Here is a 27,605-nt window from a genome sequence, read left to right as displayed (position 1 = left end):
AGAGCGAAGGCAGCCGAGGCCGGGCGCCTGCTCCCCGGTAATTCAATCAAGAGTTTCCCGAAGGGAGGCAGCTGCTCTCTCCTGTGCCCAAGGCAGCCCCCCCCCCGTCAGAAGACCCCCTCTCCATTAATCACGGCCTCTGAATTAGCTTCTCCAGCTGCTGGCCAGCCCAGCCTCAGTCCTACCAGGGTGCCAGGCTGTGGGTGTGCATGGGAGACCCACATCCTCTCACCCACCACCCGTCTCCAAAGAGAACTTGGAGGTCCCGTTTTCTGGGACAGCTGCCCCCCCCCCACATTTCCTAGCTGAGCCTCCCGACGTTTCTGCCTCTGGGTCAAGGAAGAGAGCGAGCTGAGCCTGGGAGCTGTTTGGTGGGTCCTGCATCTCTCAGATTCTACAGGTAGTCTTCGACTTACAACAATTGACTTAGTGACCGTCCAAAGTTACAACGGTGCTGAAAAAGTGACTTCTGACCCTTGCAGCATCCCAGGGTCATGTGATCAAAATTCAGGCGCTTGGCAACGAGTTCATCTTTATGGCCATTGCTGTGTCCTAAGGTCATGTGATCCCCTTTTGTGACCTTCCGGCAAGCAAAGTCAAATGCGGAAGCCAGATTCACTTAATGACCATGTCACTAACTAGTGATTCACTGAACAACTGTGGCTAGAAAGGTTGTACAAGGGGGCCAAACTCACTTAGCAAAACATTTGGCTTAGCAACATAAAGTTTTGGGCTCAATTGTGGTCGTAAGTCAAGGACTACCTGTATTTTCCAGGTCTTGGAGCCAAAACAGAGGCCGGCTGCATTCAAGTGAGGCCCCACCTTAATCTGGTGTTCTGTTTCTCGTAGTGGCCCAGGAGATGCTTCTCTCAGCCAGAGAAGGAGGCATCCTCCTTTCCTGCAGCCGAGTCTTGGGAGACCCATGAACTCCACAGGCGGGCAGTGCCTCTTCCCGCCAGCTTCCCCTGGTTCCCCAACCCTTTCGCCTTCTCCAATCTGCAGGCTGAGCACTGCAAAAACAGGCAGAACTGCACCCTTGACCTCTGGGAACCTTGGTGCTCTCTGAGCTGGGGGTCTCCTTGCAGAGGAGGACCCAACTAGGGAACATCATCCGTTTCCAGAATGAAAACCCCACTCCCTTCAAGGACAGTCCCCCTCTTCCTCCTTTGATGATGTTCCTGCTGTGACCCAGGCCCAAGTAGGTAGCATTAAATGCAATCAGTTTAAAAACAAACAGACCTTATTAGAACAGCTGAGAATTAACTCATTCTCAGCGTAGTCCAAACTAAATCAAAACAAATTCTTCATAACACAATTCCTCAGTCTTATCACCGACCTTCGTCTAATTAGGCAAACTGCCAAAGGCTTTTCTTGGCAAAAGTTCAAAAGCAGAAGACGCCGACAAGAAATAAATGCAACAAGGCAAGGAGCAAGTCTATCAACATTGTTTTCCAACAAAGAGCCCAAACGGCGTTGCTGGTCTTTTAAGCCTTATGGGAGGGGCCAATCATCTCTTGGCCCTACTCTCGAGTTGTCCTCTTTGCTTGACCTGCTCTTACCTTCTGGCAGCTCTTCTCATGTGTGCATTAGGAACAGGCTCCTCCTGTTCCTCTGCCTCACTACTATCAGCCTCTGGAGTCTCCGGAGTCCGCACATCACTCCCCGATGGCCCTGGCCCCATCTCTGCCTCCGACACAGAGCCCTCATCCGGGCCTTCCCCAGCCTCCAGGATTGGCCCATGTTCTTCCTCAGCCTCATCTCTGTCCGACTCCACTGCCAGCTCCGCAGGCTGCTGGCGGACCACAACAGTTCCCTAGTTGGGTCATGAAACTTCTGCCAGAAAACCCAGCTCAGAGAGCGTGAAGCCCCCCCTCCCGCCCAGTTCAATCCTGAGCTATGAAGGTCCTTTTCTATCTGCAATCTAATTCCAGATCCTGCCTACCTACAGGCAAAAATCCCTCCAATGGGTCCCTGACCTGCCTTTAGGGTGGCCCAGGCACTCAACACATGGAAGATGCGACTGTAAGGAACTCTGCAAACCCATCTTCCTCCTCTGAGTTGCAAGGAGCACCAAAGGACTCAAGTCACTCTCAATGCCTATCTGGGCAATAGATGGATGGGAGGGAGGGAGGGAGGGAAGGGAATATGGAAACTGGGAAGGAAGGAAGGGAGGAGAGAGAAAAGTGTAAGAGTGACAGAGAGAAAGAGGGAGAGGCAAAGATGAAGAGGGAGAAAGAAAAGAGGAAGGAAGGAAGGAAGGAAGGAAGGAAGGAAGGAAGGAAGGAAGGAAGGAAGGAAGGAAGGAAGGAAGGAAGGAAGGAAGGAAGGAAGGGAAGGGAAGGGAAGGACTAGTACAGTCCCTACTGGTTTTCTTTGCTTATTTTAGAGTGGACCAAAAACATTTTTTTCTTTAATGGCTAAATGGAAGATCAAATAGCTGTTAATTTCGCGTTCTGGATCCAACTTTTATCTTTCTCCTTGCTCTCTGTAGCAATGGACTTGCAGGTGGTGCGTTATTACTGCTGCACATGTTAAATGTTAAGCTGCTCCAGGGCTCTGCTTTTGAGTGGCTGCAGATTTTGCATGTATTCTTGCAATCTGCTGGAGTCCAAGCGGCATCAGCGGTGTATAAGTAAATAAACTAGCCTTGCATAGAAGAGGCTGGGCAATGGAGCCCTTTTGCAGCAATTCTCCGTCAAGGATCCCCCCTTCCCCCACCCCAAATGTTAGAGGCCAACTGCCTGGAGGGTTGTAAGTGCAAGGGAGCAGCCCCAACCCCTGCTATCCATTCATCTCCAGCTTGTAATCATCCCCTGGACACATAAGGGGAAGTTCTGGAGCAGGAAGCTGACCAAGAGTTTCAATGTTCTTTATTTACTACGCTCCCTGAGTAAGAGCTGGAAGCTGAAATCCTTCTATGCCAGGAGTGCAGCTGGAGGTTTTAGCAACCGGATCCTCAGCCAGAAACCAGGATTTGTCTCCTGGGACCCAGAGGGCAGAGACCCAAGCTGACACTCACAGAACATTGAATAATGGGGCTGGAAGGGACCTCGGAGGTCTTCTAACCCCACAACTGGGCCACGGCCTGTTTGAAACCGAGCCGTGGAAGAAACGGGCAAGTGTGCACATGTGACGTCCCACTCGTGTGAGCGGAGGACCCTTGCACTCGGGAGCGAAGTCCCATTTGCGAGAATGGAGCTTTGCGCATGAGCACAAGTGCCTGCCACTCACCTGCTTGCCCCCTGCGCCAGGCCTCCAAGCTGAAGAGGTTGGGCAATGCTATTGTAGTTCACCTCTTAGCTCAAGCAGGAGACCCTCTACCAACCTCTACCAACCTAGACAAATGGCTGCCCAATTCTTTCTTGAAGGCCTTCAGTGTTGGAGCACCCACTGGTTATCTGTCTCTCAGGAAATTCCTCCTTAGTTCCAGGTTGGATCTCCCCTTGATTAGTTTCCACCCTTTGTTTCTTGTCCTGCTCTTTCGTCTTTGGATCTATCCTTCCATCCTTCATCCATCCATTATCTCTATCCTCTCTTCCTATGTGCTCTCCTTCTCTCTTATCTATCACCCATCCATTTATCTTCTATCGTCTGTCTATCTAATCTCTTATCATATCTATCTTCTCTCCTATCATCCATCTCTCTTCTATCATCTGTTTGTCTGTTTATCTCATCCATTATCAGATCTATCTATCTATCTTCTCTCCTCTCTTATCTATCATCCATCCATCTCTGTCTTCTATCATCTATGTAATCCATCCATCCATCTTCTCTCTCTTCTATCATCCATCCATCTCTGTCTTCTATCATCTATGTAATCCATCCATCCATCTTCTCTCTCTTTCTATCTATCTACTCTACTCTACTCTTGTTTATCACCCATCCATCTCTCTTTCTATCATCTATCTATGTAATCCATCCATCCATCCATGTTCTCTCTCTCTCTCAATCTATCTATCTACTCTACTCTTGTTTATCACCCATCCATCTCTCTTTCTATCATCTATGTAATCCATCCATCATCCATCCATGTTCTATCTATCTATCTATCTATCTATCTATCTATCTATCTATCTATCTATCTATCTATCTATCTATCTATCTATCTATCTTTTATCACCCAGCCATCTCTCTGTCTTCTATCATCTATCTATGTAATCTGTCCATCATCCATCCATCCATCCATCCATCCATCCATCCATCCATCCATCCATCCATCCATCATCTTTCTATGTTCTCTCCTCCTACCTACCTACCAACCAACCATTACAGCTCAGGAGCCTATTTTCTCTGGCAGAGCGCTCGGACCGCCACAGGCACTCCCAACATGAGTGATGTCAAGATGGCCACGCCCACCCTGGTCACAACCACTCCCCCCCCAAGGTCAAACACAACCCTGATGCGGCCCTCAACGAAATCGAGTTTGACACCCCTGGCTTAATGAGTCGGATTCCCCATCTCACCGGCTCCGACAGTGGCGATGGCACTCTCCTGGCCAATGATGTGTTCTCGGAGTCGCTGCTCGAGGGGAAACCGCCGGCGTTCCTCAATTTCTCTCCGGCGCTTCTCTTCCTGGAACTGTGGGAAAGGCAGGAAAAGAGATGCTCGTGACATCCTGGTCTCTCTTTCGCAGCCCCGCCAAGTCTGGCTGTAGTGAGGAGAGAACCTCCCTGCAGGGGGACAGAGAAATTCCCAGCCGTCTTGGAGGAAGCTGCAGGGCACCCCAAGAGTCTGGGACACTCTCTGTCCAGCCACCCATCTGCCCTGTCCTAGGAGAGGGAGGTAAGTCAGCGGCGGGAAACCAGCTCGCCTGCCCTCTAGGACAGGGGTCTCCAACCCTGGCAACTTTAAGGCTGGAGGACTTCAACTCCCAGAAAGCTTTGCTGCCTGGGGAATTCTGGGAGTTGAAGTCCTTCAGGCTTACAGTTGCCAAGGTTGGAGACCTTTGCTCTAGGACAAGGCTCAAAGGTCTCAAGGCTTTGGTGAGAAGATGCGGAGGCCAGAACTGGGCAGGAAAGCCACAGACACAATTCTAAGCCCCCTTGTCTCTTTTGGCGTGAACAGAGTGGAAGCCATGAGGCAGGTCAGATCATTTACCTCAAGGGTCCCCAATCCGGGCCGTGGTCTGTTAGGAACCGGACCACACAACCAGCGGGTGGGAATGTGAAGTTTCGTCTGCACACGTGCAGGAGCTAGGTTGTGTGTGACACCATCCCACCCCCACGGTCTACAGAAAAATGCTCTTCCGTGAAACCGATTGGGAGATTGCCGATTTACATCATTTGTATGGTGGCATAATATGGGTAGTCCTTAAGTTATGACTGCAACAGAGCCTGTTCATTATGGTTGTTAGGTTGTAATGGTTGTGTGACCAATCTGATTTTATGAACTTTTTTTTTTTTACAATGGTTGTTAAAGTGAATCATCAGACTTGTAAGTGCGAGTGATTAAGCGAACACGGTGGTCCTAAGTGTGAACCCCTTTCTTTGCTATTGTTTTAGGGTTAATGCAGCCGTGTTGCATGGTCTCAATCACATGACTGCAGCAGGGATGGGGGAAACACATGCGGCCCTAAATTCGAATTCAGGTCGTAAGTCTCCCTTTTCAGGTAGGTCATAGCTTTTATGACATTTCTTTTGCAGCAGTCGTTAAGTGAATCACCATGGTTGTTAAGAGCAAGCACCCAGTCATTAAGTGAACATGACCACGGAGACGTCTTTGGACAGCGCTGGCTCTTCAACTTTGAAACGGAGATGAGCACCGCCCCCTAGAGTAGGGAACGACTAGCACGTATGTGCGAGGGCAACCTTTACCTTTACCTACCTACCTACCTACCTAAAACAAACCACTTTTTATATAACAATGACCTGGATATGATTGAGACTCTTCATAAATGTTTCAAAAGGAAACCAAACTTTCTTGGTTTTTTCCTTGAAGATGTTTTGCTTCTCATCCCAGAAGCTTCTTCAGTTCTGAGTGAAAAAACAAGAAAGTCCAGTTGCCTTTTGAAAAAGCACCTTCGGGATAGCACTGATGATGTAACCCAGTTAGGTCATGAAATGTCTGCAACAAAACCACCAAGCTCAGAGAACACCAGGGACCCCACAGTCCTCCTCCTCCCTGCAAACCTTCCTCCCTTCCAGCACTGATGATATTTCCTAGTTGGGTCATGAGATGTCTGCAAGAAAAACCACCAAGCTTCAAAAGCACCAAGCGCCCCACGGTTCAACCCCGAGCTACAAATATTCTCTTCTATCAGTACCTTCCCACCGATCTAATTAGCACTCTCCGGTTTCACCACAATGGAAGCATTAAAAAATGCTTCTTCAGCCTCAAAACCGATTGCGTAACCGATTGTGGGACAGGGAAGTTTTTCCTGTTGTGGGAACGACTGTGACAGAAGTTTTTTTAAAAAAAATAAACAAAACCCACCAATTTTGGTCGCTGCCATCCGTTGAGATGGAAGACCCCCCCTACACACACACACAATCCGTCCTGATGTTTCAATATGGAGCAATAACTTCCTGGCTGATCCCAGAGGAACCTCCGTGCGGGGGGGGCTGAATCCGGGAGGACGGAGCCTGCCGCTGCCCCCCCACCCCTCAGGCTCTGCATATATCATTGGCCTCCAAGTCCTTTCCCCCGCCTATACATCTATGTCTTTCTGAATATATAGGCCAATTCTTTTCTCCTTTGCTTTTTTTTTGTTTGAAAAAAACAAAACAAAAAACCCCCAACAACACCATAATGCATTTTGAGGGCTTCTTGCTGGATACATTATCCCAGATGATTGACAGGCGGATTCTGTAAGAGAACAGGCTCCGATTTCCATCAGCTTGAAAAACTCCCAATGTTTCAAATCAGCTTTTCTTTCTTTCTCTCACATTCCAAATTCAAGAGGTTTATGCTGAAGCCGACAAAATGGGTGTTTATTGCATATTGGGACATTTTAGAGAACTCGTGGCTGTCTTGATACGGAGCAAGACGGATGTAGCTGGTGAGCCAGTGTGCAATTTAGGACAGACAACCATTTGCCTGAAATAATGTAGGTCTCCTGCTTAAGCAGGGGGTTGGACTAGAGGACCTCCAAGGTCCCCTCCAAGGACCCTACTATTCTGTTGTTCCAGGAGAAACTTCCATTGCTGAGGGAGGGGCTGCCTCAGAAAAAGCTCCACCCATAACCTGAGCTTTTTTTTTGTGTGCAGGTGGGCACACAGTTGTCAGAAATTGTGGGTGTTCCATCACTGTTCTGTTTTTAAGAAGAGAATGGACAGCTATTTGTCTGAAATGGTATAGGGTTGGGCTAGAAGACCTCCAAGGTCCCTTCCAACTCTGAGATTCTGTTATATTCCCTTACAAATAAGAAGGGAGCCCTTCCCGAAGCAAAGGAAACCTCCTGTTGCTTTGTCAGTGGCCTGCGAAGACAATGGATGGGACGTGTCTCTGCTTTGAGTAGCAGCACCAATACATCCTCCAGTGGGGATGATAGCGGCCCATAAATCCTCAAAGGCTGGGAAGGGGCAGGAGCAAGCTCTTCTGAGCCGGCACCACATCTGCCACGGCATTCCCCCACAGCGGTGAATTCATCACCAGAGAAGCCAGGAAGAGTCGGAAGATTTTATGCGCTTTCCTTCAGCGGGAGGTTCCCGTCTATCCACAAATCACAGCCTCTCTCTCCAAGGTTGAAGGGTCTGTACGAAGACTCTCTTCCAACCATCTTTTAAGTAATGAAGAGCTTTGACTTTCAGGAGAAGACCCAGGGGACTCATGCAACTTAGCAAGACCTTGTTTCTCTCTTCTCCTCCTCCTCCTCACAGAGATAGAAGACGTCAACTCCTGATGTTGCTTTTACCCAAATTAAAACGGTGACGGCTTTAGTCTGCCCTCCTTTCCACCACCACCCGCCCAAAAACCGAAGGCCTCTGGATTTTGCAGTCAACCTCACCCTTGGATTGATCACCTCCACTGAATGCATGGAGATGACAACTAGAAAAGCAACTGGAGATCACGTCCTCCAGCATAGAGATGGCGCCGATTCCAAAATAAGACATTATTTTAGAAATACAGAAACTGGTGGCAGAAAAAAAAACCCACCTACTGATCCGTCAAGTCTGCTCTTTCTTGTTTTGTTTTGTTTTGAATTTATTCTTTTTAAAATCATTCTTTTTTAAAATTTTTGTCAAAGGGTGGACCTGTGTTCGTCCCGAGCATGTTTAAATTCAGTTCCTGATGAAGGCGGCTGACCCTCTGCCTCTGCCGGCTGTTGCTTCCAAAGCTTCCGGGACTCTTTCCTGAGTCAGAACTCAACCTCCGTGACCTGATCCTCGAACTTCCCTTCGGTCAGTTGGAGGCAGATTTTTGCTTCCTATGGAAAACGCCGCCTTCTAGAAGCCCCCTCAAACCCTTGGTATTTTTAAAGGTTTCATGAGGGTGGGGGGTCCATTCTCTGAGCTTGTGGGTTGGTTTCCAAATGTTTGGTTGGCAGGCGAGGTAACATCTTCAGCCGACTTAAGGGGTGTCAGGGTTGAAGTTCTTCTCCCGATAGGGGCTTCAGGTGTGGGAATGTCAAGTGAAGGTCTTGTGATGGGTCAGCTGCGAGTCCTTTGTGAGTCTTCGGATGGGTCTTATGATAAGGAGATTACATCAGGTCAGGGTCACTCAAGGTTCCAATCCCCTTCCCCGTTTTCTCTTCTGTCTTCCGAGCTGCGCCTGTTCAGCTCCTCCAATCTCTCTTGATACCTTTTGCCCCTTAAACTTTGAGCCATTTTCATTGCCCGTCTCTGGATTTGCTCCACCTTACCAATATTTTTTTTAAGTACCAATGTATTTTTTTTAAGTGAGGTCTCCAGAACTGGTTTTTGATCAGAGGGACCAAGAACAAGAGCAGATCTAATCATACCTATAACAGCTGGAACGCCTTCGGGTTCAGGTCTTTGGTGGAGTGTTGACATAAAGGAAGCCTGGAAGTCCAGAAGGCTCTAGTTGGGCTATCAGCATAAAATATGTGTTCCTCAAAGGTTGCCACAAATTAGTAAAAAAAACTTTGAGCAAAAAAGACACCAGACCCGGGGGGGGGACGGGACAGCCTATATTCCTGAATTCACGACAGAACGGACTTCTAGAATCTGTCTCCTTCCCAACCCCATAGCTCACTCAACTACTGTCTCGCTTAGCAACAGAATTTTTGGGCTCAATTGTGGTTGTAAGTTGAGGACTAGCCTCTATCTCCATTTGATCTAATTATCCACCACTTATAGGACAATTTATAGTACAATTGGACATTTACAGTACAATTTACCATTCATTTTTTTCTGCCGCATGTTATCTACCTTGGTTTTGATATATTAATTCTCCAATCTGTACTTCTGACCACATTTTACAATTTACCTAACATTTTTGGGTGCCTTCAAGCCGGTGTTTGGAACATGGGATCATCATCTACATACAAAAATAGCTGCATACATGCTACAGTCGGTCATATAAATGTAATAAATAAAAATAAATAAAACACACATACATCTATGTCTTGAAGCAACCTGCCTTTACTGTCACCACAAGCCTTCCTTATAAATTTATCCATACACTTAACAAACAATGGGACATTTTTAAGTTACTCGCTGCTCAATAGTGAGTTATTTCTAACCATTTCCATCCCACAGGCTGGCCTTTCATCACAGGGAGATATGGCAGCGAAAATGTTTTTAAGTGGTCATTGTTATTGACTTTACATAAAGGTAATGTAAGCGTATAAATACCACAAGCAATCAATTTCTCTCTCTCTCTCTCTCTCATTGCATTGAGCAACCAGCTTTTCTATCTGATACTTTGCACAAAGTATTCCATTTGATTCACTCTAATGTTTTCTTTAAATAGAATAGAATAGAATTTTTTTTTTTATTGGCCAAGTGTGATTGGACACACAAGGAATTTGTCTTGGCGCATATGCTCTCAGTGTACATAAAAGAAAAGATACATTCGTCAAGAATCATAAGGTACAACACTTAATGATGGTCATAGGGGTGCAAATAAGCAATTAGGAAACAATCATCATCAACATAAATCATAACAATACCAGGAACAAAGTTACAGTCATATAGTCATAAGTGAGAGGAGATGGGTGATGGGAACAATGAGAAGATTAATAGTAGTGCAGACTTAGTGAATAGTTAGACAGTGTTGAGGGAATTATTTGTTTAGCAGAGTGATGGCCTTCGGGGAAAAACTGTTCTTGTGTCTAGTTGTTCTGGTGTGCAGTGCAAATTAAGAAACATATTAAGAAACGGTGTTTCTTGGTGCGCTACTCAAGAGCAAACCCCTGTTCTGGATCCTCCCTGGCCAGTATAACGTCCCACTGCTCTTCCCCAATGTTTTTACCTCTTGTGCTATTTTGATCAGGATTCTGCCACCCACATACCCAGGGCCAGTTAAACCGCTACCCCTCCTGTATGTTTTGCATTTGCTTGTACGGGGGAGCCCCGCTTTCACTTCTACAACCTCCAAAGACCCATTTTGAACTGTATGTCTAACTTCTAGGGTATTAACATATATAGCAGCTGATTTCGGGTTGCCCAAACACTTGGCAAGCACCCTTCTGACTGCCCAGTCAAAGGATTAACGGAAACCTTTTACTTGTGCTCCCGAGCTAGAGAGAGAAGCCCACAGAAAATGAAAACCCCCCCCCATTCCTCACCTTTGTAGCTGAACTTTTCAAGAGTTTCATGACTTCTCCCTCGCGGGCGTAATCCAAGGGTGTGTGCCCCATTTCATTTCTCTGCAGGGGGTTGGCACCTGAAAAGGAAGAAAGGCAACTCAACATCTGGGAGGGACTTCCAAGACCCTCTGCTTATGGCCTCGACCTCCATCTCTGGGATGAGGGAAGGGCTGTGGAACACGCATGAAGGGCCAGAGGAGAACGGAGCAGAGTAACTTTGCTCAGGGTTGAACTGCAGAGTTCTGGGTGGTCTCTGAGCTGGGTGGTTGTTTTTGCAAATGTTTCATGACCCAACTAGGGAACATCATCAGTGCTAGAAGAGAGTGGGGTTTGCAGGGAGAAGAGGAGAAGGAAGGAGGAGGAAGAATAGAAGAGGGAATGAGAACGATGTGCCTCCAGAAGCTGTGGGGGCTCCATCCCTGGAGGTTTTTAAGAAGAGATTGGACAGCCATTTGTCTGGAATGGTCTAGGGCAGGGGTCTGCAAACTTGGCTCTTTTAAGACTTGTGGACTTCAACTCCCAGAGTTCTCAGCCAGCTTTGCTCTGGGAGTTGAGGACTTCAGCTCTGGGAGTTGAAGCCCACAAGTCTTAAAAGAGCCAAGTTTGCAGAACCCTGGTCTAGGGTCTCCTGCTTGAGCAGAGGGCTGGACTAGAAGACCTCCGAGGTCCCTTCCAACTCTGTTATTCTGTTAAGGCCCGTCCTTCCAGGAAGAAAGGGGAGGGCAATTTTCCTCCATCACAATCCAGAAGGGTACAGAGACGAGCAACAGGTACCTTGGGGGTGCCATGTTTTTGCATAAAGATGGGGTGCACATCACAGCTCTTCCCTGAAATGCTTCTCCCCGGAAGCCCGTGTGAGTCCGAGACACCGACACGAAAGAAGACGGGCCGAGAGACCAAAATTAGCCCTTTCCAAGATCCTCCTGTCTATATTTGCTTACGGAATGAAAAATGCGTTCCATAAACTTCTGACGCTTCTGTCATTCCGGCGGTGGGCCCTCGTCGCCTCCCATAAAGAGCACCCGAACAGGTGACATTATCTAGGGGCTGCCAGGGCAGGCCGCTCAATAACCTTTTCAAGAGACGGGGACTGGCGCACAACGCAGCTCTTTTGTGACGAGACAATGGCCGGGTCTCCAAGGAAGAGGAGAAAAGTTTTTTTGGGGGGTCCCTGGAGGCGGCCAGCCTGGAGGCTACCTTTCGCCTCATCTTCGAAGAACATCGGGACTTCCTCCTGCCGTCAATCTATTAATAACGGCTCACCAATATTGGTCTAATTCCCCTGTTAATGGCTTTGACGACTTGACTAATTGCTGCAATAATTGATAGACCCACCAGACTCTGCCGGTCGATCTTTATCTTTACCTCCGATACCCACGGCAATAAAATATTATGCTTTCATAAATAACTTGGTGGCAGGACACTTGCTAGCCGGGCGCAGAGGGGGCTGCTGGCTGTCCTAAGAGGCGTGGCCTGACCCCGGCCCCCTTCTGTAGCGACGGGAGGGGGGGCAGCTGCCCTCCCCCCCTCCAAGCAGCAAGTGCCTCTCCTGGATCTAGCCAGGCCCACGCCTGCTGAGGGGGCTCCAACCTTTGGGCATCGGAACGGGATGTCATTTGTCACCTCCCACTAGCTGTCTTCTGCCGAGAATCAACACCTGGGCAACGCTCGGGGGCTCTGCGGGGCGTTGGGACACCCCCTCCCCAAATCTTGGCCGGTACGAGTGGGCCCTGACTTATAATATTTGATAAATAGCAGGCTGGTTCACCCCCAGCATCGGTGCAGCAAAGCAAAGCCCGAGCAGCTGCCGAAGGTCACTCATTGGGGAAATATGTTTCCGTCAGAGGTATTGAAAAAAGTTTAGCAGAGCGACAGTTCTCAATTTTTCAAATTTTATTAACTCCATCCTCTTCATCATTTGTCTTGGATTCCTCCAGATTCCAGATCGCTGTCAATAGAGGGGCTCAGGGAAGGGATTACGGAGTGGGGGGGAACCTGCTGGGAGGAGGCTTGAGTTTGTTAATAACATCATGGCGAGGGGTGAGTGGGGGCTGCCAAGCGGGAAGGAGATGGAGAAGCCCACTGGTGGCGGGAGGGGTCTTCCGTGGTGTTTGGCAGCCAACCTACCAAACAAACATACACATGGGGGTCTGCCTATCTTTGTGTGTGTGTGTGTGTGTAGAGGATACACCCGTTCTGATTTCAGTGCCAAAATGAATGAATGACAGAATTGGAAGGGACCTTGGAGGTCTTCTAGTCCAACCCCCTGCTCAGGCTGGAAACCCTAGACCACTTCAGACAAATGTCTGTCCAATCTCTTCTTAAAAACTTCCAGTGTTGGAGCATTTACAACTTCTGGAGGCAACTTCTGTTCCACTGATTAATTGTCCAAAAGGAAAAAAAATCCAGGTTCAATATTTTCTCTGCAGCATTTCCCACTTTTAGCCCATTTTACTGCCTGTGCTCCAGCACTGTTTCCAACACTCCAATGAAATGTTTCTTTCCCTTCAAAATCTTTGGTTTCTTGGAATATGTAGCTCAAAAGCCTCATAAAACAAGTTCTAGTCCTGCCTTAGGCATGAAAGCCGGCTGGGTGATTTAGGCCCAGTCCCTGTCTTTCAGACCTCCCACCTCACAGGGTGGTTGTTGTGGTAAAAATAGGTGAAGGAAGTAGTACTTTGCTGCCTTGAGTTATTTAAACAAATAAATGGAATAGATGATTGATTGATAGATAGATAAGATAGATAGATAGATGATAGATAGATAATGATAGATAGTAGATAGATAATAGACAGTAGATAGATAAGATAGATTAGATAGACAGAGAGAGAGAGAGATAAAATATAGATAGATAGATAGATAGATAGATAGATAGATAGATAGATAGATAGATAGATAAGATAGATAAGATGGATGGATGGATATAAACGTGCAGAATTAGTCAAGACTGATGGATGTCCAATCGCCCTTTCAGCCTGAGGTGGGAATCAGATGGTGAACTTTCCAATTTCATGACCTTAAAAGGCAACCACACCTCCCTCCGCGCCCGTGAAAGAAAGGAAATTCCTTTGAAATATAAATGTAATCAAGGCGGGATAGAAATCTAATAAAACACATAAACAAACAAACAAACGTACAACTCTAAGGCAAGAGTCGTAGTCTTCAGATTCCAAAGGGCCACGGCCACCTGCTCCCTTCTAGCAGCCACTCCCAAGCGCAGGGTGAGCTTGCACACCCACGTTGACAGGCGCAGGAAGGTGTGAGCTGTCTAGGGCCACCGACCCCCAGACGCGTTCCCAGCGCCAAAGCAGCCGGGCTTTGCCGGGAGGAAGCGGCGCCGGGAGCGATAGGAGGGGATGATGCGGTGTCATCAGCCGTCATCCCTGACAAGTCCCGACATCCTTATTGCTCTACATGGCTAGTTAAAGTAATAGGAAGAGACTCCTGTCCTCCAGAGCCCGGCCGTGATTGAATTAACACGATCGCCCTTCTTTCCGGTAAAATAAACGCACTTCCAATATGGGGGCGGCACAAACACTTCAAAAGCAGGTGGCTTTGCAAAGCAGAGGAAGGAAGAGAGGGAGAAGGGGAGAAAGACTCTGCTCTGCTTGCCAAGAGCGGGGTGGGGGTGGGGGGCTCATCTCACTTCGGGGCCCTCCACAACAGGCTGCGGCCTTGGAGGGAGATGAGGGGTGAAAGCTCCTCAGGTGTCCACGGGTGCCTGCTCTCCAAAGGGGCGACCTCTCGACCGCCCAGGACAGGCTCTCCACCTTCTCTCCATGCTAAGCAAGAGAGGGCTGACCTGGAGCTCTCTGAGCTGGCTGGTTTCCTGGCAGACGTTTACATCACCCAACTAGGGAACATCATCAGTGCTAGCAGGGAGAGGGGTTGGCAAGGGAGGAGGAGGAGGAGGATGACTGTGGGGTCCATGGGGCTCTTTGCTTTCTGACAGAGGTTTCATGACCCAACTAGGGAACATCATCAGTGCTAGGAGGGAGAGGGGGGCTTATGTAGAGGAGAAAGGGAGGAGGGGGACTGTGTGGTCCTTGGTGCTCTCTGAGCTTGGTGGTTTTTCTTGCAGACGTTTCATGACCCAACTGGGGAATTTCATCACTGCAGGAATGGAGTGGGGTGTATGTGTGTGTGTGTGTGTGTGTGTGAGAGAGAGAGAGAGAGAGAGAGCGCAGATCCCAGGTGAGCTTCCAAGTGATCCAGCTACAGGCTTTCCCTCTATTGTAGGGAGAGTAGAGAAAGCAACCAGGTGTCTATTTTTTAAAACTTTTCTTTATTTCATTTTTTTTTTAATTTGAATTTATATCCCGCCCTTCTCCGAAGACTCAGGGCGGCTTACATTGTGTAAGGCAATTATAAATTATAAACCACACAGGGAGTCTTGCAAAGCGCTCTGGAGCGAGAGGGGAGCCTGGGAGAGCTCCTGGAGCCACGCCCTATGGGGCTTTTAAAGCACAGGGAGTCCTCCATTTACAACAGTCCGTTCAGTGACCGTTCAAAATTACGACGGCACGGAAAAGTGACTCCTGACCGTTTCCCCCTCTTACGACCACAGTCATGGGATCGAATTCCAGACAGGGCCACGCAATCCGACAAGCAAAGTCAGTGGGGAAGACGGATTCACTTAGCAACTTAACAAGTTAACAACTGCGGTGATTCCTCTTAACAACCAGGGTGAGAAAGGACGTAAAATGGGCCAAAGCTCACTTAGCAACAGGAATTTTAGGCTCCATGGTGGTCGTTAAGTCAAGGACGACTTGTATTTATTTATTTATTTATTTATTTATTTGTTTGTTTGTTTGTTTATTTATTTATTTATTTATTTATTTATTTATTTATTTATTTATTTATTGAATTTTTATACCGACTTGTATTTATTTATTTATTTATTTATTTATTTATTTATTTATTTATTTATTTATTTATTTATTTATTTATTTATTGATTGAATTTTTATACCGCTCTTCTCCCGAAGGACTCAGGGCGGTGTACAGCCGGAGATAAAATACAAAATATGTACAATTAAAACAAATTAAAACATATCAAAATTACAAAAACGGCTAATAATTAAAATTAAATTTAAAATATTTAAGAATATTAATAAAACCCCAATTTAAAATCAAACTATTATGCCAGTCCCGCTTGAATAAATAAATATGTTTTTAGCTCACGACGGAAGGTCCGAAGATCAGGCACTTGACGCAGGCCAGGGGGAAGTTCATTCCAGAGCGTCAATGCTCCCACAGAGAAGGATCTTCCCCTGGGGGCCGCCAGCCAACACTGTTTGGCGGACGGCACCCTGAGGAAGCCCTCTCTGTGTGAGCGTACGGGTCGGTGGGAGGCATAGGGTAGCAGCAGGCGGTCTCGTAAGTACCCGGGTCCTAAGCCATGGAGCGCTTTAAAGGTAGTAACCAAAATCTTGAAGCGCACCCGAAAGACCACAGGCAGCCAGTGCAGACTACAGAGCAGTGGTGTTACGTGGGAGCCACGAGCAGCTCCCATTACTACTCGCGCAGCCGCATTCTGGACTAACTGCAGCCTCCGGGTGCACCTCAAAGGCAGCCCCATGTAGAGAGCATTGCAGTAATCCAACCGAGATGTAACCAGAGCGTGAGTGACTGTGCATAAGGCATCCCGGTCAAGGAAGGGACGCAACTGGCGGACCAAGCGAACTTGGTAAAAGGCCCTCCTGGAGACGGCCGCCAGATGTTCATCAAAGGACAGCCGTCCATCCAGGAGGACGCCCAAGTTGCGAACCACCTCCTTTGGGGCCACTAACTCGCCCCCAACAGTCAGCTGCGGCTGCAGCTGACTGAACCGGGGTGCCGGCATCCACAGCCACTCCGTCTTGGAGGGATTGAGCTTGAGCCTGTTTCTCCCCATCCAGACCTGTACAGCTTCCAGGCACCGGGACAGCACTTCAACAGCTTCGTTGTAGTAACCAACACCTTGCATTGGACCCGGAAGTCAACTGGCAACCAAATGCAGCCGACTTTGGCTGATCCCTGCCAAGCGTGGCTCCACACACACACATTGCCATTGCGTGCCATTCAACGTCTTCCACCCGGCTGTTATTGGCACAAAACCTGTGTGGCCAGGAGAGCCTTTGGAAAGGCTGAGTTGTGGGGAAACTATTCTTAAAAGCTTCAAAGACACCGCCATAAACCTGTGGCTTGGCCAGGCACGGATGGCGCTGCCCGGGTCGGCATGCCAAAGCTGACTGGCTTTTACATCCTGGTCTCATTGGAGTTTAATTGCCGGTCTGGGGCTTCTGGGTTGGAGCTGGCGGCCTTCGCAGGCAGAGAGGTCGATACAGCCGGCCTGCAAAATATTGAGCCTTGGCACCGGCAGAGACGATTGCGCTATTTAATCATCTTTTGCAAAATTTACAGTGTGACCAAAGGAATCAATATGGAATTTATCACGTTCTCTGGCAAATGCTGAACGGGAGGAGGGAGGATTCGGGCCACGGCCTGGGGAAGGCAGGCTGCCCTCAGCTGCAGCCCCTTCGTGGGTGCCCCCCCCCTCCTGAAGGAGCTCTGTGGGGGTGACCCCTGCATCTTCTGGGACTCCTGCTGGAAATTCTCCAGGGGCCACGGGAGATGTCCTCCTCCCAGCCCAAATCTTAAGAAATCACCCCTCTGAATTCATTGTGTGCGAACATGGAAGGCTGGGTCCGTGCACTGGGTTAAGCCAGAAATGAAACAAAATGCCTTATAATGGAGCACAATGTAAACTGATAAACTGAGCCTCAGTCTGCATGTGCATGAACCAGGATTAAACCGATAGAAGGGAAATATTTATTAAATTAAATTTATTTATTTATTTATTTATTTATTTATTTATTTATTTATTTATTTATTTATTTTTCGTATTTGTATACCGCCCTATCTCCCTAAGGACTCAGGGTGGTTCACAGCCAAATAAAAATATACATATAAATACAACATAAAACATCCATTAAAAAACTTATTACAAATGGCCGAATAATTAAAAATGACAATATAAATAATAAAATCCCCATTAAGACCAATTCAAATTTAAAATCTAGTCCAGTCCTGCGCAAATAAATAGATGTGCCTTAAGCTCGCAGCAAAAGGTTCGAAGGTCAGGAAGTTGGCGGAGTCCTGGGGAAAGCTCGTTCCAGAGGGTGGGGCCCCCCACAGAGAAGGCCCTTCCCCTGGGTGTCGCCAGACGGCACTGTCTGGCCGACGGCACCCCGAGGAGTCCCTCCCTGTGAGAGGGTATTCGGTAGCAGCAGGCGGTCCCGTAAGTAACCTGGCCCTATGCCATGGAGCGCTTTGAAGATTGTCACCAAAACCTTGAAGCGCACCCGGAAGGCCACAGGCAGCCAGTGCAGTCTGCGCAGGAGAGGTGTCGCATGGGAGCCACGAGGGGCTCCCTCTATCACCCGCGCAGCTGCATTCTGAACTAACTGGAGCCTCCGGATGCTCTTCAAGGGGAGCCCCATGTAGAGAGCATTGCAGTAATCCAGACGAGACGTCACGAGAGCGTGAGTGACCGTGCATAGGGCATCCCGGTCTAGAAAGGGAAATTTGTAGAAATTTGTAGCTTGGGTTGGACTGTGGAGTCCTTGATGCTCTCTGAGCTGGGTTGTTTTCTTACAAATGTTTCATGACCCTACTAGGTAACATCATCAGTGTTACATGGGAGACGGGGGTGTGGCGCGGAGGAGGAGAATTGTGGGGGTCCCTGGCGCTCCCTGAGCTTGGTTGTTTTCTTGCAGACATTTCATGACCCAACTATGTAACGTCATCAGTGCTAGAAAGAAGGGGGACTTGGAGGGGGAGGAGGACTGTGGGGGTCCTTGTTACTCTCTGAGCTGGGTTGTTTTCTGGCAGACGTTTCATGACCCAACAAAGGAACATCATCAGTGCTATGAGGGAATAGGGTTTGTGGAGTAGAGGAGGTGGAAGACGACCGTGGGGTCATTTACTGTGTTATGCCTCATTTTAGGACCTTTTCTGTTACGGTTGTTAAGTGACTCTGGCTTCCCCCATTGCCATGGCCCCATGAGGAACCCCCCAAGTCCCCGTCTTCCCATCTTGGATCCTTCCATCTTGGCAATGCTATTCTAGGCTTTTTTAAAAAAAATAATAAATATTCAATTATTGGATTTTTAACATTTTCTTATATTCATTAAACCGAAGGCCTCCCTCCGTGAGGGAGATGGCCAGTTAAGAAGCTTGATATATAAATAAATCAAGCCAAAGGAGGCCCTTCTTTGTGTGTGGCCTTCTTTTGTAGCCGGCCTCCTCCTTTGTCTCCTTCTCTTTGGCCACGACTAAGTCAACAGCCTCCCCCCCACCCCACCCCCCCAAACAGGCTTAGATGCAAGTGGGGGTCCTGGCTACCAACTGAGGCACAGGCCTGCCGGGCCACCGTTCCTGAAGCCAGCAAGCAGCCCCTAGACGGGACCCCAAAGAAATCTCTGGGGTTTCTGGATCCTGTTAGGACTTCGAGGTGGAAGCCCCCACGTCCCCATCACCAAAAGCCTCCGGGGGGCTTAGGAAGGAACCCCCATTCCTAATATCGTAGGAAGTCCTCCACTTACGACCAAATTTCCTTGCTAAGTAAGACAGTGGTTAAGTGAGTTTTGCCCCATTTTATGACCTTTCCGGCCACCGTTGTTAAGTGCACTGCTGCAGTTAATATGAATCTGGCTTCCCCCTTGACTTGGCTTCTCAGAAGGTCAGCAAAAGACCCGGGACGCTGCGACCGTCATAAATATAAGTCAGTTACCAAGCAGCTGGAGTTTGATCACATGACCCTGGGGATGCTGCAACGGTCGTAAGTGTGGAAAAAGACCTAAGTCACTTTTTTCAGTGCCGTTGTAACTTCAAACGGTCACTAAATGAACTGTTGTTAGAGGATTACTTACATTATTAAATATAAGTACTACTTATATTATTAAATATTATATTATATTGTATGATATTAATATTGTATGATATGGTACTATATTATATTATAGCCTCAGCATTTATCACTTAAAGATGAGCCAGGAGTGTGTGGCGGCAGCAGCCAAAAAAGCTAATAAAAATCCTTGGAATCAAAACCACGTGAAGGATTGGTATCGCTTTATAAAGCCTTAGTAAGGCCACACCTGGGATACTGCAACCAGTTTTGGTCACCACAGTACAAAAAAGATGTTGAGATTCTGGAAGAGGTGCAGAAGAAGAGCAACTAAGATGATGAAAGACCTGGAGACTGAAACATACGAAGAACGGTTGCAGGATTTGGGTTTGACCAGTTTAGAGAAAAGGACTTGGGGGGACATGATAGCAGCATTCCAGTATTTGAGGGGTTGCCCCAAAGAAGACGGGGGTCCCCCTGAAGGCAGGACAAGAAGCAACGGGTGGAAACTCATCAAGGAGGGAAGCAACCTGGAATTAAGCAAACTTCTTAACCGTGAGGACAAGGGAGGGGTTTTTTTAAGGAAGGGACTGGACAGTCCCTTGTCTGAAATTTATTATTTATTATTATTTAGATTTTTATACCGCCCTTCTCCCAAAGGACTCAGGGCGGTGTACAGCCGGATTAAAACAGAACAATATACAAATTAAAACCACTGTTAAAATAACGTATTCTATAAATGGCCGAAAATTAAAACTGTCAAATTTGACCCATAAATAAAATACCCCAATTAAAATTATTAAAATTTGAAAAATTTAAAAAATTTAAAATATTAAAAAATTAAGCCAGTCCCGCTTGGATAAACAAGTACGTTTTCAATTCACGGCGACAAACCAGGGGGAAGTTCGTTCCAGAGGGTGGGAGCCCCCACAGAGAAGGCCCTTCCCCTGGGGGCCGCCAGCCGACATTGTTTGGCGAACGGCACCCTGAGAAGTCCCTCTCTGTGTGAGCGTACGGGTTGGTGGGAGGCGTGAGGTAACAGCAGGCGGTCCCGTAAGTACCCGGGCCCTAAGCCATGGAGCGCTTTAAAGATGGTAACCAGAACCTTGAAGCGCACCCGAAAGAAATGGTGTGGGGTCGCCTGCTTGGGCAGGGGGTTGGGCTAGAAGACCTCCAAGGCCCCTTCTAGCTCTATTCTGATTGATTGATTGATGATGTCAGTGCTGGGATTATAATCAGTTGATTATAGTGAGCTAAAGTTGAATAAATACCTAAAGAAAGACATCATCTCCAAAGGCAATGGCAACAGACCATAGTGCAGGATACTTCTAATGTTTTAATTTTAATGCGTAATATTTTTAAAGTTTTTAATGCTCTCATTGTTTTACACTGTGCTTTTAAGAGGCTGCAAGCCATCCGGAGCTGCTGGACAGGGAGATGGGTAGCATGTAAATTTAGTAAATAATAATAATGATGATGATGATGATGATGATGATTTGATTTGACCACTATTTGAATACAATCAGCATTGACAAAAATCACCGCTGGTTGATTGCAAAAGGCAGCTTTACTCGGAACAGCTTCCATCCTGCCACGATGTTTAGCACCCATCAAATAAAAGTATCTGTCTATCCCAGATCCTTGGAAAAAACCCTGTCAGTTAGATAAAAAATGCCAAATCCAGTCTAAACATCAGGCTGACTAGGCAACCATAATAACAACCGGCACCTTGGGTGCAATCCCAAAACATCTGGAGCCCCACCTGAACACCATCAGCAATGACAAATCTGCCATCGGTCAACTGCAAAAGGCAGTTTTACTCGAACCAGCTGGCATCGTGCAACGAAATGATGACCTACAAGGTCTCTTCCAACTCTTGTTATTCTAGTCTATTCTCCAAGGCACCTGGAGGCAGAACAAGAAGCAACAGATGGAAACTAATCCAGAAGAGGACCAAAACATGTGGAATAACCGATTCCCTGACAGTTAAAACAATTAATCAACAGCTTAATGGAACCGGTTGCTTCCAGAAGTTGTGAGTGCTCCATCACCGGAGGTTTTTAAGAAGAGGTTGGACAGCCATTTGTCTGGAATGGTCTAGGGCAGGGCTCTCCAACCTTGGCAACTTTAAGACTTGTGGACTTCAATCCCCAGAGTTCCTCAGCAAACTCTGGGAGTTGAAGTCCACAAGTCTTAAAGTTGCCAAGATTGGAGAGCTCTGGTCTAGGGTCTCCTTCTTTGAGAAGGAGTTGGACTAGAAGACCTCCACGGTCCCTTCCAACCCTTGATACTGTTATTCTGGATACTTTTAATACCCTCAAACTTCAACTTCTGGCTACCCCAGTTCCTTGGCCAAATCCAGCCTAGACATCTGGTAGATTGTGTGACCAAGTGTTATAGGAATAATGCTGCACTATCAACAGTGTGATGACCCAGAAATGCAAACACAACCTCTTTGCCAAGGGGTCAAAAGCTGCCAACGCTCCTGGCCTCGGGCTAAGCCTGCTGCGCATCGATCCTGCCCCGACCCGTCCAGCCGTGGTGGCTTGGCTCCGTGACATTGGGGCGCCTTCTCCGTCCTCTTAGGGTGCCTTCCATTTCCCACAAAGGCCCCAGGGCCAGAAGGGTGACAAAACTTTCCATTTCGAACCATGGAAATCCCGTAATAATAACCGTCTTGCTTCAAAAGGCAGGCAGGCAGGCGGGCCGGCGAGTGGGTGGGCATGATAATAGCAAACCCCACTGTGTGGTGGTGGTGGCTGTAGGCCCTCTTTTCTCAATCAGACAAAACCTCTGGATCGATTGCGGGTGGAAGGCCTGGCCAGGCTCGCTCGGGCTCCCCTGCCTTCCCTGGGTGTATCAGCTTGGGGCAGGAGACTGCAGGGCCCCAGCGAGAAGGGGTTTGCCCCTCGCGGTCTGCTGGGCACACACAGACTGACCACAAGGAGGGGTCAAGTGATTCAGCCCAAAGGCCGCCGGTGGGGTGAAGGGTGACGGGGAGGTTGCCTCCAGCCAGGAAGAGGGAGGAAAGGGGGCCCTGGGTTTAAGCAGGGAGCTTGCAGGGGGGAGTTAATGGCTTTGGCCCCGAGGGCAGAGCAGCCAGCTCAGGAACCAGAGGGCACTGCTGTGAAAAAGCAGGTGAGGGGGCTGGAGAAAGGAGAGTGGGGGGAGGCTGTTTGCCCAAGGCAGGGAGGAAGTGCCCGCCTCCTCTCGGCTGTCAGAGTGCAAGTGGCATTCTCCACAGAGGGGCTGCAGGCTGTTGGACGAGGCGATAAGGAAAGGGAGGTGGGGGGCCCGGAGGCCTGAAGTTTTGGTCTTGGGACAAAGTCCCAGGAATGTGTGCACTCCGCTATGATTGGGCTAGCTCTGATGTAGCTTCTTTCTTTGAGTTTTAGAATAGAATAGAATAGAATTTTTTATTGGCCAAGTGTGATTGGACACACAAGGAATTTGTCTTGGTGCATCTGCTCTCAGTGTACATAAAAGAGAAGATACCTTCATCAAGGTACAACATTTACAACACAATTGATGGTCAATATATCCATATAAATCATAAGGATTGCCAGCAACAAAGTTACAGTCATACAGTCATAAGTGGAAAGAAATTGGTGATGGGAACGATGAGAAGATTAATAGTAGTGCAGATTTAGTAAATAGTTTGAAAGTGTTGAGGGAATTATTTGTTTAGCAGAGGGATGGCCTTTGGGAAAAAACTGTTTACTAAACCCTGGTTAAGACAAACCCTCCCAAAGAGACCCTCCGCAAAATTTAAAAGTTCAAACGGCCAAGAACAACAATACACAAGGCAAGTGTAAGCTCAAAAGTCTTCACAGAAGCACAGAACGCCAGGGAGATCATGATACAGGCTTGATGCATCATGTTACATGATAGATTGCTTAATTACAGGCTAAGGGAAATGGGATAGGAAGTGGGGGGGGGGAGACGCCACGGATGGAATTTTAGGGAAGGCCACAAACTGGGATTTGGGAGTCAGGATTAGGTGCTGACATGATGGAATCCTTTTTGGCAGAAGGGGGCTGCCACCAAAAAGGACCTGTCCCTTGTAACTGACAGCTTAGCTCACAAGCGGGAGTTTTGCTGGCCAGTCCTGCAGTGTAGGCTGCTTTGTATGAGTCGTGGCAATTCTTCATATACCTTCGAGCAGGGTGGGGGGGTCCAAACTTGGCAACATGAAGACTTGTGGACTTCAACACCCAGAATTCCTGGCTGGCTAGGGGATTCTGGGAGTTGAAGTCTACAAATCTTAAAAACGTAGGAGTCATCCCCACCAACCAGCAATCTTTGATCGCCTGCTGACTATTCTTCTTGGTTTCCTGTCTTGGCTTTCCTCCAAATACGGGCTGGGAATCTGCCAGTCAATATATTTGACGGAAACAATTTTAGGGAGAATCTGTAGTAAAATTGGTTGAAGGCTGAGGAATAAGAAGAATCTGGAAAGCTAGACACTAAATGGTACTTGCCCTGAAAGGACAGGCGCTTCTAAATGAGTCCCTTCTAAAGTGACAGAAGGATGGGAAGTACAGGTAGTCCTCGATTTACAACAGTGACTGTTCAAAGTTACAATGTCACTGAAAAAAGTGACTTATGACCGTTTTCACACTTACGACTGTTCCAGCATCTCCACGGTCACGTGATCAAAATTTGGACGCTTGGCCACTGACTCATATTTATGATGGTTGCAGGGTCCCGAGATCACATGATCCCTTTTTGCGACCTATTGACAAGCCAAGTCAATGGGGAAGCCAGATTCACTTAAGAACTGTGTTACTAGTTTAAGAACCGCAGTGATTCACTTAACAACCGTGGCAAGCAAGGTTGTAAAATGGGGCAAAAGTTAAATGTCTCATTTAGCAACAGACATTTCAGGCTCAACTTTGGTCGCAAGCGAAGGACTACCTGTAAATGGGGATTTTAATGTTAAATTTATTAATTTTGGATCATTTCTTCCTTTCCTTCCCTTTTCACCCCAAAAGCCCCCTCCACAATTTGCAGGAAGCCTTGGCTCCAGATTGGGCATTCTGCTTTCTAACCCCGCAGGGAGAACGTCTGGAGAAGAGAAAGCCCAGCTCCCCTCCTCCACCCCCCCCCCGTGGCCCCCTTACCTCCTTCCAGGAGCAGCTTGACGGTGGTGTAATCGTCTGCCAGCACCCCGTAATGCAACGCTGTGCAGCCCTTGAAACTGGCCCGGTTGTTCAAGCGGTTGTTGAAGTCGTCTTCCCGGGTGACCAGCACTGCAGGGAGCGGTGGGAGAAAGCTGGTTAGGGACAAAGCAACGCTCTCTAGCAAAAGTTGCTTCTTGTGTGTGTGTGTGTGTGTGTGTGTGATCTGCAATCAAGGGACCACCAAGACTACTCCCACCAACACTGACAGGGCAAACCACTAGTATATAATCAAAGAGCAAATCCCATTCCTTACTACTGTTTTTGCCCGAAAATAAGACCCTGTCTTATATTTTTGAACCCCAGAATAATCGCTTGGCCTATTTTCAGGGAGGTCTTATTATTTTGGGGTGCGTGGAGGAAACCAGCGGACCGGCTGCACATGCGTTTACATATTTTCAGGGAGGGCTTATTTTTTGTGGGGGGGGGCTTATTTTAGTGCATGCGCTCAAAAGCCCGACTGGGCTTATTATTAGGGGATGTCTTGTTTTAGGGGAAACAGGGTAGCACTGATGATATTCCCTAGTTGGGTCATGAAATGTCTGCAAGAAAACCACCCAGCTGAGAGAGCACTAAGGACTCTCACCATCCTCCTCTTCTTCCTCCTCCTCCTCCCCGTCCCTCTCTGCAAAATCTCATCCCTTCTAGCACTGATGATATTCCCTAGATGAGTCATGAAACGTCTGCAAGAAAACCACCGAGCTCAGAGCGCATCAAGGACCTACCATCCTCTTCTTCTTCTTCCTCCCCCCCTTCCTCTCTACAACACCCCCCCTCCTCCTAGAACTGATGATGTTCCCCAGTTGGGTCATGAAACGTCTGCAAGAAAACTGCCAAGCTCAGAGAGCACCGAGGACCGCCACCCCCACCCCCGATTCAAACCTGATCTACAAAGCTCCTCTTCTATCAATATGGAAACAATCCTGCCCAGATCAAAAGAAGAGCTTCCAGATGCCCCACAAAGGACGAACCTGCCAAGTTAACCAGACCGACTTTGAGTCATTCTCCTGCTGAATCAATGTTGTCGGTTTTTGGGAGCCTTGCACAAAAAGGCAGAGACCTTACTTTGCACAGTTCTATGCCTTGAAATCCCGGAGGAGGAGGAAGGGGGTGAGATGTAAATTTATTAGACGTAAAACTAATGAAGAAACAGAGTTTTCCTAATAGAATATAAGAAAGTCATCTGGCATAGATCAGTCTATATTTAATGCAGTGACTGCATAAACAAACAAACAAACGGTTTGAAATATTATTTTTGCTAACGTAGATCTTCCAGAGCAAATTTTCCCCTAACAGACACATTCCTGGTATTTTTTTCAATGGTAGAACTAGACCGGGAAATTTGAAGCACACACATTATTTAAAGATTTGAAGAAGTTCAATGGGAAATTTCTTAAGTTTCTTGGGGGGGGGGGGAAGTGGCCTATTTGTTCCCCACCCTGGAACATACCTGCTTATACCCTGGTTCCCCCAAAATAAGACAATCGGGCTTTTGAGCACATGGCAATAAGGCCAAGAACTTATTTCAGCAGTCAAAAAAATATAAAACAGAGTCTTATTTTTGGGGAAACACGGTAGATTTTTCCAGAACAGAAAAACTAAAAAATAATTTTTAAAAACCCACCATGCTTGATCAATCTATTGTCTTAGTTTTCATTTCTTAATTTGTTATATTTAAATCTTGCTTTTCCCTCGAAAAGCTCCAAGTAGTAAATATACATTTTTTAAAAATTAATTTATTACGAGAACATACATGGCTACTTAACTCACTCATTGTGACGCTGGGCGGCTTGGCTGCTCTTGTTATTTTACATCATTCTTATTGCTTATACTTTTTATTACTTATTTATTAAATTTATATGCCAGTCATCTTGCAGTCATGTAAGATCTGGGCAGTTCACAGCACGTTAAAAGCATATGATAAAAGATTAAATCCTGCCCCAATTCATTTAGCTGTAGCACTTTGGCTCCATCATGCTAAAATTGAGGTTTAGCCAAGATGGGGGAAGGTGGGCTCGCAACGCCCAGAAAGGCTTGTCCAGGGCCCCAGGGCCCCAACTGGCACAGCCAGGTTTTAAGACCCTTTTGGAAGGTGAAAGAGGCGGGCACGGATCTCGCCTCGAAGGGTATGAGGCTCCAGAGGGTGGGAGCCATGGCAGAAAAGACCCTGCCAGCCACGCCCCTTCTGCCAAAGTGGGTGGGTCAGTCCCTTTGGGGCAAGATGGTTCCTCGGGTATCTTGGACCCATGCCATAAATTTAAGTTGCTTTTTACTATTTTAAGTATCCCAAAGGTGCTTTTTCCAAAAGGCAACTGGATTTTCTTCCTTGACAATGTTTCACTTCCCACCCAAAAAGTTCTTTAATCAGCTTCTTCTTGGATGAGAAGTGAAAGGTCTTCAAGGAAAAAACCTAAGAAAGTCCAGTTGCTTTTTGGAAAAAAACAATTTTGGACAACCATGACCTGGATGATGGAGAATCTCCATTTACTGTTTTAAGCCTGTTTTTAGCTGCTGGCCAGCCAGAGTCGTGCACGTGGGACGGGCAGCCATACAAACTATGAAATAAAAAACACAAATAGAACACAGACTAACAGGGTTTGAAGGGACCTTGGAGGTCTTCTAGTCCAACCCCATTTGAGTCACTCAGCGAGCCCATGTGCCCCTGAAGATGCTGTCTTCCCCCACCCATGGGTGGGTCCTGAGAAGCAGCAGGCAGCCCCTCCTCCCCTTCCTGGGTGGTGGCTGGTTAAGGATGAGCCCAGCCATATCTAAAATATTGTAATTAATTGCCAGCATCCCCCCCCAGCCGGTATTAACACAAATAA

General features: G+C 47.5%; 1 protein-coding gene across 2 annotated transcripts in view; it reads right to left on the bottom strand.

Annotated features, from left to right (window-relative positions):
• Positions 1 to 27,605, bottom strand: part of CLPB (ClpB family mitochondrial disaggregase) — a 72,016-nt gene that overhangs the window by 23,191 nt on the left and 21,220 nt on the right. For both annotated transcript variants that reach the window (XM_058185683.1, XM_058185682.1), the window contains exons 5-7: positions 24,724 to 24,852; positions 10,691 to 10,788; positions 4,464 to 4,578 (exon numbers count right to left, since the gene is read on the bottom strand). In XM_058185683.1, the coding sequence (XP_058041666.1) occupies positions 4,464 to 4,578; positions 10,691 to 10,788; positions 24,724 to 24,852 (342 nt within the window). The remainder of the gene's footprint in view (positions 1 to 4,463; positions 4,579 to 10,690; positions 10,789 to 24,723; positions 24,853 to 27,605) is intronic.

Source organism: Ahaetulla prasina, chromosome 5 (genome assembly GCF_028640845.1).
Source record: "Ahaetulla prasina isolate Xishuangbanna chromosome 5, ASM2864084v1, whole genome shotgun sequence".
NCBI classification, from domain to species: Eukaryota; Metazoa; Chordata; class Lepidosauria; order Squamata; family Colubridae; genus Ahaetulla; species Ahaetulla prasina.
The sequence above is the reverse complement of the archived record's forward strand: the minus strand, read 5'-3'. Positions and strand labels throughout refer to the sequence as shown.